General features: G+C 43.3%; 1 protein-coding gene across 4 annotated transcripts in view; it reads right to left on the minus strand.

Moving 5' to 3' along the window:
* Nucleotides 1-8,314, minus strand: part of ZWILCH (zwilch kinetochore protein) — a 613,634-nt gene extending 605,320 nt beyond the window's left edge. For 2 of the 4 annotated variants that reach the window (XR_011279846.1, XM_069625009.1), the window contains exon 1: nt 8,163-8,314. Coding sequence is in view for 1 of the 4 variants with exons in the window: in XM_069625009.1 (XP_069481110.1) it covers nt 8,163-8,215 (53 nt within the window). In the remaining 3 variants the exon portion in view is untranslated. The remainder of the gene's footprint in view (nt 1-8,162) is intronic. The other 2 variants (XM_069625010.1, XM_069625008.1) reach the window with 2 other exon arrangements.
* Between the last annotated feature and the right edge of the window lie 3,283 nt (nt 8,315-11,597).

The raw sequence follows: 11,597 nt of genomic DNA on the forward strand, positions 1-11,597 counted from the left end.
GTTTTTAATTGGGTAAATGAGATTCTACTTTTCAAGTTTAACTTGTATTAGTCTTCATGATTTGACCAATTTGGATGGACAGAAGTGTGATCATGTACTGCTGTGTATAATGTGTTGTTGTCTTGTATCTAAAGGTCAATGTGGAATAAAGGTCAAATGAAGTGAACTGTGCAGCGTATGCTGAGCAGAAAGAGGAAATTAGCCAAATCCTCCACCTGGCACCCAAATGTGGTGCACCATGCTTGAGAAACTCAGTCCTGACCCTTTTGACAGGACTTCACCCAGCGATAAAGAATTAAAGCAGGCTCTTGTAATAGGACACCTTTGATATTTGCCATTAATCCAGATCAGATAATACTTTACTTTGTTGGTTGCTAAGATCATAAAACACAGGTTGGCTGGTTTCGCAATTTCCAGCATTTCCCCTTCTCATTTATCCAGGCTTTAGCGCCTTCTTTCAGATCATGAGTCATCAACCCATTTAGTAGAATTGGGTTATCAAAAATACATAACTGCATTAATATTCTCTAGCATTTCTTTTATGTATGAGAGCCATTTGATACTCTATGCTCCCGTTTTCATGAGTACGCTTTTCAAAAGGAGTCAGTGTGGCATTCGGATTAGCCCATACCCTAATCCATAATAGGATGGGTTCTGTAAGGAACTCATGATGGCAACAGTAAAGAGACACAGGTGATCACAGTTCAAGGGTGTTTACTAAACTGTATAATGGGCGAGAAAAACGCCTAATCCAAATCTAAGATGGGAGCAAGCTACGTCCATGAAATAATAAGGCAGTCCTAGTTGTGTCTTGTCAAATAAAAAGGGCCTATACTAAAATAAACTATTGCTAATCCTTACAACTAAGTTACAAAATAGTTAATGTTAAAGGACATTTGTACCGCGCACTATCATCACCGAAGTGGTCCCCTGGCGCTCTGGCGGCTCTGAAAAAGGGGAGTAGAGGGGGTGGGTTAGTGGGAATAAGATGGAAAAGTGCAAGAGAGCAGTGATGTGCTGTTGGCAGCCTCAGCCCGGTGGGTCCGTTGGCTGGGCTTGGGGTGTTTTATGGTCCGTAGTCGTCGTGTGCTGTTGTGCAAGTCTATGTGTGGTTTGTTTTGTTGTTGCATTGTTGTGAAGTTTGTGCCGATTGCTGCGTTTTCGGCTTGTGGTTGTGTTTGGTTATATTGCGAGAGGTGTCTGCAGAGGAATGGAATTGTTAGTTGGCATTGCTGTTCTTGCAATTGTGGGATTCCATCTAGGTGCGGTACATGCTAACAGTCACATTTCTATCTAGATTCGACGCAAGCTAGGTTCATAATTCTAAGTGTGGTGCATGCTAAGAATCACATATCTAGATGCGACGCCAGCTAACGTTGAGAATTCCGTACTAGTGTGGCACATGCTAACAGTGACATTTCTATCTAGATGCGACGCAGGCTAGGTTCAGAATTTTAAGTGTGGTGCATGCTAAGAATCACATATGGTAACAATCACATTTATGAAATTCCATCTAAGTGTAGCATATGCTATCAATCATATTTCTATCTAGATGCAACGCGGGATAAGCTTGAGAATTCCATCTAAGTGTGGCATAGGCTAACAATCAGATTTTTGTCTAAATTTGGCGCAGACTAAACTTGAGAATTCATACAGGTGTGGCATATGCTAACAATCACATTTCTATCTAGATGTGACGCAAGCTAGGTTCACAATTCTAAGTTTGGTGCATGCTAAGAATCACAAAGTGGGGGAAAATGTTCCCAAGAAAAGAAAGAAGTGTTCACCAAATGATAAGTCAGGGTGGAATGGCTTGGGTCTCCCTTCCCCATGTTTTTAACACAGGACAAAGCAGGACCTTTCACTCCCAGGCCTCGCCAGCACAAGTTTACAGTTCCTTTCAACGATCCCAAGACCTTCTGGGGCCAAGTGTCTTTCCTGCAAAGTCTCTTGCCTTAGAAGGCCAGCTGAACGATAAACAAAAGTTCCTTTGGTAATCCTTGATGTTGGGAGATTGCTCTTCGCCCCTTGGAAAACCCTCCACCCGCCCCCTGCTCCCTCTTGGCTAGACTATGATCCTTCTTGTAACGTTCACCTGCCTCAACTGGGTTCAATATGGCCTTTCACTCAAAATCGAATGATTCAAAAGTCTCAATATCTTTTTTTTTTAAACAACTATTAATTGTGGACATCCCTCACACTGGTCGCCACAATGCACATGGGTATATTTATTTATTGCATTTATAATACGCCCAAACTCTTGTGCGTCACAGCATAGTTACAGACATCTTTGCACGAATGAACTTCATTCCATTCAGTGCGTGAAACAATAGGTGCAGTGTAAATAGTTTGTTTCAATATCACAGGTTATCCTCAATTCACAGGCATCCCTCTGTCTGGTTCACATTTGCTGCCACAATGTTCATAGTTGTTTTAACACTATGCAGAATACACTTCCCTTAGTTTTCCAACCCCCAGTCAGGCTTCCCACATTCACAGTTCGATCCGTTTTTCCAATGTGTCAAACTGTATGAGGGGTTTCGCTCGACCCTCATAGGAGTTCCCACCAGCCACTCCTACGGCCCCTTGGGTCTTGTAGTTTCAACAAAACAACATAACCCAAAAAGGCTTCCTTCGAATGAGCGCCCCCGTGACACCGGACAACTCTGCTCCTGAACCTTTTACTGGGGTTTCTTTAAAGTTCAATTATATAAGTTCTTTGTTCAACAAGGTTGCCACCTGCATCCTTGGGCCCAGCACAGTTCGGTTTTTACTAACGGTTTTCACCAACTCACCGGCTATGCTGAATTCTTGGAGTTTCCTGTGTCGGTAGTCAAGGCTGGCACCACAGTGGCAAGCGCTTCTCCCCGCTTTGGCTATCAGCGCAGGAGGGCCCAATGTACCGTTGACACCTCACACCACATGCCAGCTGAACTTTCCGATTTTAGGATTTCCCTTTCGGAGGCTTTACGGGTATGAGTTGAATTGGGCAATTCCCTCATCTTCCCTCCAGGTCTCTCCACCTTTCTCCTCCGTTTGAACTGTCGATCCGGATTAGCTGCTTCCTTGTGCGTTTCGCCTGGCTTGAAGCGTGCTTTCGTGCTCCGCCTTTTATCCCTGTGGGGAAGGGAAAGGGCTGTCAGGTGTCCGTAGTTATCGTTAATTGCCTGACCCTTGTGTTGGGACATGTCAGTTAAACGGCTCTGGTGTTAGTCCGTTATCTGTTACAGTTTAAATATTTGTGTTGGAATGGGGGGGTAGATCCTGTAAATATCCTACGGGGTAAGATGGGGAAAAGGTGTTATAGGGAAGGGGGTAGCACGTCACACCTGTCGGTGTCCCGCTTCCACTCCCCGAGGGCCCCTCACCCAGGTGATCCTCCTGCACTGGTCCACCCCCAGGAACTGGATCCTAGCAATGGCCACGTCCTGGCCACCTACAGGACAGATCCCCGGGGACTAGCGGGTGAGACACCTTCAGGTTTTTCTCACAGTTCTAATCTCATACTGTATAAACATTAGGCATACCTCATTGTGAGTTGCATGGGGACAGAGCTAACACCACCATCATGAAAGCATGCTCTCCTCTCTGGATAACCATTTGTTTTCTATAATTAATTTATTGTGGTGTTTTACGATAGTGGAGGAAGGAGAGCTCAGAGGCAACACGTTTGTCTTGGAAGCAAGACAACGAAGTGCAACACAGGTTCAAATCCCGATCCGGCGCAGAAACCACTCGCTGTTTTTAAGCACGTTATAAAAGAACATGTATAATTATCCTACATTGCAAGACATTAATCACTTCAAAGTAAGGATAGTGTAATGGGTAAAGTAAGGGTAGAAAAAGGGGAGCGCAGTGTGGCTAGAAGGAACAGGGCAGTCAAAAATGATCACAGGAGCCACATTCAGATCCTGATGAGGAGAAAGAGGGAGTTGATATGCTGTACAAGAAAATCAAAAAGGGACAAAGGGACTTCCAGAAATTGGAGTAATCACCTTAAGTAAGCCATGGTACAGTCAGTACTGGACAAATTGGGTACCACCATGTAGCCCAGGGAAAGGGAACAAGCCTGGGGCTTTTCCCAATGTAGGTCAGGCTATATGCTACAATCAAAAGTGGAGAGATCAGAGAGAGTGTTGATGTTCACGAACAAGTCAAAGAGATAAGCATATTTTAAAAAACGATAAATTGACAATTTGATAAGACCAAAGGAAACTTGAAGGAGATCAATATTTGCACAACCTAAAAACCATTTTTAAAATAAAACCTGTCTTTGAGGACCAGGAAACCGCAGGAAACTGTCAATTTGAAGAATCTGTCTCCTGAACGATCTGTCACGGAAAGCCAACAGGCAGGGCGGACACAGAGGTCATCAGGCGTGATTAGAGAATGTTGGAGGTTCAGTCCAGGTGGGTAAAGAATAGAGGGCCCCTGATGGAACAGAGGCTCGCTTTGATGGAGGCAAAAATAAAACGCATATGGAGGCTGAAGTCCCTGGCCTCATCACTCAGCTGATCATGCTTCCTTGGGGCCACCCTTTCATCGATGTGCTCCTTAGTAGTGCCTGATCTCCTTAACGAGCTGCAAAGAAAATGTGTGCACCATCTTGGAGAGACTCTAAGCAGAGGAGGGCCGACGCAGGGTAATCAGGCTTGGTTAGAGAATGCTGAAAGTCCAATTTGGGTTGATTAAACCACTAGAGAGCCAGAAGGCTCAAAGTATTGCTTTGATGTTTCTGAAGAAATGCACACCAGGGTTTCACTATCAAATAGCCAAGGAAGGGGAGGCGGGGGGAAATCTCCCTAGTTGTGGGCAGCACCTTCAGATGAATACAGTTGTCGATTTGGAAAATGTTGATACGTGAACTAAAGTCAACTCTACAAATCAGAGTACTTTTGAAAGCTACACATTAACACAGGTAATTTCTACCAACTAGCCCTGAGAAAATATGTCAAGTAGAAAAGCTGAACAATGGTCTCAAATCCCAGCTCCTCCGTTTAACTGAAAAGTGTGATCCTGGAAAAATTATTTTATCTCACTGTACCTTATCTGCAGGACTTCTAATGTCAACTACAAAAGTCCTGTTTCTGCCCAGAACAGGAGGATGATATAACTAAATAGAAAATAATGTGTGTGGTTTTTCAATATTAACGAAACAGCATGTCTACCGAGCTAGAAATACAATTAAAGATATGGATACTAAATGGACATCATTGTGTTTATGTTTTTCAGATTGCTCCATACTTTTATATGGCATGTTTTTCTTTTTTTACGCGGGGATGGGCAATGGCACAGTTTTGAGTACTTAGTAATGTCGTTTTTGTATAAAGTGCCCGGCTGCCCTTTTGTTAGCCTTGCTGTACACTTGCATAGCCAACAGTTTGGGCGTTTGTGTAGGCTTGTGACAAGCAGTGATGGTAGCACCTGGCCGTAAGATGGTAACAGTTGGAAAATGGTGAAGGTACTTGGGTTTATGACAGCATCACCGGCCAAATGCTTATCAAATGCCTCTGAACAAGCCACAACTTTTGGCTTTGCCAATGCTTGTTTTTAAGAGGACTTCATTGGAAAGACCCATCTACTGCTTATAAAATCAAATGGCTGAAGGAAGGCACACTTAGGTTCAGACAGGTTTATTGCACCAGTAACACATTTACAACTGCAGTTAAGCCAATATCCCTCAAAGGACTGCTTTGAAATAATACTCGGACACTTACCGCACAAAGTCTGAGGTTACTGCTTACTTTAACTAGCTTAAAGATATCCTACTTAAGAGGATGTGTTTTTGGGCGGAGAGGGGCTGGTAAAGAGCAGTCAATGGGTGGGTAAACAAATATAGCCACAAGCTGTGTGTCCCTGCAAATCCCCATTTCCCACTAGCTGTACTCCTAATGCAATAGTTTCTGCTTCTAGGTGGATGGGTGGCACATTAGCGCAACCTAATAGCAAAACTTAAAAACAAAGGGAAAGAGATAAGGAGAGGGGGTAGTCATTGGGCTAAGGTGAGGGGCAAGTACGAAACCAGTGGTGTTGAAACTTTAGAGAGGAGTTAGGTAGGGGGTCCATTGGTATGCAGAGGCAGGGAGAACTTGTCCCACTCCCCCCACTGGCTCTTTTAGAGCATGGCCAGGGCATTTGGCAGTGGGACGCCTCTCCCGTTTGGCACCCTCATGAACAGGAAAGTTGTCCAGTTGGCAGGACAAGGAGCGTGCTGAGCATGGTATTCCGGCACAGCACCCTCATTGTCCTGGCACAGACATTAAAATGGGAGCCATTATACATTGATGGGAGGTCAGGGGAGGGGGTTGGGGAGGGGGTTATTAGCAGGGACTTGTGTCCCTTAAAAAATGTGAATGCAGTGATCGGAAGTGATAAGAGTGCATATTGCTGCATGCTTCTGCCACTGTCTATACATCTAGCTTCATCTCTCTAAAATTTCTCTCTTGCAGCAATTGCCCCCCTCTTTCGAGAGCACCTATCCTCACCAAATTGAACTACTGAAACGTTCTCCTTATGGGTACCTCAGCATTTAAACTGGCCAAACTACAGCTGCTGCAAAATAAAGTCCTGTGTGCCGCCCTTGGCCTACAGCATTGGGACCACATCTCAGCAATCAGACACAAGACCCACTGGTACCTATCAAAGTTCATATTGACTTTAAACCGTACTATTGCCCATTGTTGTATATATACGGAGGTTCCCCTCAACCTAAACAACAGTATTACTCAGAGAAACTCCCAGTGCGCTCGCTAAAATCCAGTTGCAGCATTTCACTGCTCACCCCTCGCTTCAAGAATAAAGAGCAGGAGGCGTCAGCTTTTGCGTTACTGAACCCATTCCCTGGAACTCTCTCATCAGAAATGAATAATCATACTCTGCCTTCAAAAAGCCTGTAAAAACGTGGCTTTTTGACAAATATGATTAATACTTGTATCAAATGTACCTCCTAACTCCGTCTAATGTAACAACGCTGTGATATCCCAGGGTGTGGCCGTTACAAAAATGTTATAAATAAAATTAAAATAAATGATTTATGAAATAATTACTATGGCTTTAAAACCCAAGGGGGATTTGTTAGGCTCACATTAATCTGCCTGATACTATTGTGATGGTGCATGCAGGATGGCAGAGAATAAAATGAAAGACATACTCTTATTGCTCAACATATTTGATGTATATAGTGCATAGTTTATTATGAACGTGGTTTGCTTCCAAGGAATTGTTATAAAGTATTATTTAAGCACACGAAATGCAAAGCGAAACCTTAATAATTATCTATATCAACTAAAACTGCAAAGATGTGTTCAGTTGTTCAAAATTGTCCACATCTCATTTTCACCATTTAACCAAAATGCGTGATCCTGGGCAAATCATTTAATTGCATTGTCTTATCTTCAGCTCTGCAAGTGAGTCACCTCATAGCTTATGTTAATATATAATGCTGTTTTACAAAATAAAAAGCCTAATGACTATAGAGTTACTTCATATACAATAGTGCAATTTAGATATTTTGCACCATAAAGTCGTTGGCAACTTTGCTTACTTACGGCAAATTATTCTAAAGTCACTTCCATTGTGCCTACAAGTATCTTTGCGATCTCCTTTTCTGTGAAGTCTTTTCTATTGGTGCAATCCAAATGCTAATTTGGAGGTTTGCGTGTATTTTGCCACAGAGCTCCAATAGATGAATTTCCTCTATCTGTAAATGGTGCTGCAGTTTCACGTTGTTTTCTTATGTGTAGTATGTGTTAAAATGTCATCGGCCACCAATGTTACTAACAGTTAACGGGGGAGGGGGGGCGTATGGGATCGCGCGCACTGCTTCGGGGGGGGGGAAATCGCGGGACTTTTTTGTGATTCGCTCCCCCAAGCCCCTCCCCTCGCCCGCCCTCGAGTTTGCAATGTTGGATAAGATACTCCGAGTCCCTCATAGGGTTTTTGGTTATCCAGTGTGGGCAGCTACTCTCCAGAATCCATGCGCGCCCCCACAGAACATCATTTACACACATTCAGAGAAAACACCACTGGAACTACTTTTCAGATAACTGACTCGGGCGTAGAAAGTAACCCAGAGAGCCCAACCGGCACACGCCCGCTCGATTTCAGCAAAAGATTTTTGATTGTACACTTGATTCATAAATTAGTCCAATCCTGCCAACTACCTGCACAGAAAACGGTACAACTCCCCCGCCGTGCGGTGCCGCTCTTTCCACATCCCGCCAAAGAATAAGTAAGAAGGACCATAGATTCTAGTTACTGTCTCTAGTTGTCATCCGAGGAACGGACCCTAGAAAAAGTGCCCATGCCCTCTTCATCACGTGGGATACACGCTCGGGCGAGTCTGGGAAGTCACGTGACTCGGGTTGGCCACTTCATCAACTTGTCTTGGCAAGGCTGACGGAGCCTCGTGGCCGAGAGGGGAAAGATGGATCTTAAGAAAGCATCGAGGCTGAGAGCTGATGAACACCGACATGTCTCCTTTACCAGGCGAATTTGGTTTACATTAAATCTTAACGCTATCGCGTACATGGTTGTTATTTTAATGGCTCATGGCGATTGGGCCTGCCAAGAGGGGGTATTTCCCACAGGGGGCAAGGAACCATACATATTAGCCTTGAAAAAGACCCAGGGGTCGAAACTCGTGTCTGCTGACCTTAAGAGCCCACACTGTAAAAACTAAATTAAAAGAAATCTTTGCTCCAAAAACAAAACGCACACAAACTGAGTGGAAAATCTATTTTCTTCATCCATTATGAATGCGAAGTATCCAGGTCAAACAAAGTGTGGGCTTCACCTCAACAAAAAATCCTGGGACCTTGCCAAAAACAAAATCAAATAGAGCTCAGCAAGGTAGGTTCCAGACCCAGGCCCCCTGTACTGTTTTGTATATATTAGATACTCGCACGGTATTGTGCATGATCTATTAGCAAAGTTTTTAGTTATTACAATAGTGCACGCTGCCATTGGTTAAGCTCTGCAGGATTTCCTAGTATAAAGGCCCCCCTGTACTGTTTTGTATATATTAGATACTCGCACAGTATTGTGCATGATCTATTAGCAAAGTTTTTAGTTATTACAATAGTGCACGTTGCCATTGGTTAAACACTGCAGGATTTCCTAAAATAATGACGATCCCTTGTGTCCTTAATGTTGAGGTATGTAATGGTGACCACACGCACATGCGCGTGATGTCATACGTTGCTCATTCCCATATTGGCAATGCCATATTGGAGGGGACAGCTATGGCTGCATTAGCTCTGCCACGTACTGTGTGTTTAAAAGAGATTAAAAAATAAGATTTTAGAGGCAAGTTATTGTGTTCAGATGAGTAAATCAACTGGTAACATTTGACTAGTAACGATACCATGTTAAAGGAAGCAAATAAGAAAAACAAATGTTTGTGTGATGCCAATGTAGTTAAATAAGAATAATGGCTAAATTCTATGTACATGCCCAAGTGGCAGAGGCATTCCAGAATCCTAATGTACAGTGTTAATAAACCTTGTGTTATGGCGCCAGTGTTAGTGGGAAAAAAATAGAATGTTTACTTACTAGTGCTCCCCTCCATGGTTAGAGCTGACTGCGTATGGTGCCACAATAGTACCACCCGGTGGCATCAAGAGATGCAAGTTATGTTGATCGTTGTCAATAGAAAATTAGAATCAAATTGCAGAATAAATCTGTAGTATAACAGTGGGGTAATTTATGTAAGGCACTCAGGGCCTAACAGTCTCTAAAGTATTATTCATAAATATATAAAGGCATAAATAATAGCAAAAGTGTTTAGTTATTGTAATGTTGACAACTCAAAGTGCATGTAGCTAAATCCCGTCGGACCAGATATTCGTATTAGGGCATGTTTTACCTCATACGCTTGGATGCTTTCATTACTGATCATGCCCACCACTGGACGTCTGTACAGCTTCTGAAATGGTAATGAGAGAATACATGGAAAGAGAGAAAACACATACTTCTCCTTAAACAATTATATGCCATAAAAAACCCAAAGGTGGGCAATGTGTTCACAGAAAGAAACATTTTATGGTCAGTGTTCAATCCAAATTGTATGGATCGCATTTGGCATATGGTTTTAGACTCCGTCTGTCTAAGTTGCTCTCCTTGTCTCCTCCCCTCTTTCCCAGGGAGACTTTCTTATGTCCGATAAATCTTTTTGCTGTCCAGTTGGTGAAATGCCTGCCAGTGGGTGTCAAGGGAACATTTTGTGTCTTGACTTCCAATTGTTGACAAGTTCTCGGATACGGGTTCTAAGCTCCAATGTATATTTTCTGGCAAATACATAGGATAGCAAAAACTACAAATTTGGATCTACAGTTGATATTGTCTGTGATCTTGATGCTTATTCCTTGTGAGTCAACAAATTCTTGAGTATTAATCTGTTTATACTTGCACATGGTGCAGATGCCACACTTCGAGAACCCCTTTCTAGGTGGCTGTAACCAGGTGATCGTCGATCTGGTGTCAACACTGGGCAAAAATGAAGGACTGAGTGTATTTCTTAGTGTCAGTGCCCTTGTGAAGATAATCCTAGGAGTCGCATAAAGGTGTCCTTGAAGGTCTTAATCTAATAGCAATAGGTGCCGATGCTTTCTCTGAATTTTGTTGATCACATGACTATCCTTGGAGAATTGTTATAAAGCGTGTTGTGTGTGCTTCCTTCTCAGTTGATGGTTTCTTGGTTATATTTATGTAGGGCTTTCAACAATGCGCTGTACATGTAACATATTTACATTCAATTATTACCCAACCCAAGTTGATACTCATTTATCAACCTCAGAAGGATGAGGCTGAGTTGGCCTTGTCGGGATTCAAAACTGCGACCTGCATATCTCTCGGACATCGCAACGAGCACTCAACCTGATGAGATATTTTACCAGTGCATGAAGCATCAAGATGCATCTAGGTGGTGTGTTCACCCAGAACAGCATTGATAAAGCCTCTGCTGAGTGCGGCTGAGCAGGCTTGTAAACCTCATAGCTTAGCTATTTGCATGGTGTCCAGGTGCTCTTGCAGATCTGAAAAAAAATTGAGGCTTAGTGAGGACTAAGATGAAAATGCATTATCATAGAGGCATTTTGGTCTATATGGGAGCATTGCATGTCCTTTGTGCCAGGACACATTGGCCTGGACTGTGGCATGTTACTGTAAAAGTATGGCCTTCTGGTGTTGGATGTCTTTTGGTACGGTTATTTAGTTGCCTTGTGCGAGTGGCTTAGTTGGTAGGCGTGTAGTGTGTTTGAGCGTTTAGGTTGAGAATTTAAGTGCAGGTAGGTTAGTGGAGAGCCCAGGGGGAAACCTGGATCATCCATCGGTTGCGGCCATGATGACGTCTCGGCAAAGATGCTATTCATTTAAGGTGTATTTGAGACGACACCAAAGGCACCCTTGAGTGGACCGATATCTGTGGCATCGGACATTGTGCAGTGACTGGTCCTGAACGAGAGTGGGGAAACACAGTAAGAAGCGTAAGACTGAGGGAGCTTGTAGCATTGGCTAGCAAATAGACAATGGGTGACCATTTTTGAGTGTACATCAGAGTGGGGATTCCAGAGAGGGCAGAGTTCTATTGTGGTCTCTAG

The sequence above is a fragment of the Ambystoma mexicanum genome, chromosome 11, assembly GCF_040938575.1.
Source record: "Ambystoma mexicanum isolate Mex_15411 chromosome 11, UKY_AmexF1_1, whole genome shotgun sequence".
In the NCBI taxonomy this organism is placed as follows: Eukaryota; Metazoa; Chordata; class Amphibia; order Caudata; family Ambystomatidae; genus Ambystoma; species Ambystoma mexicanum.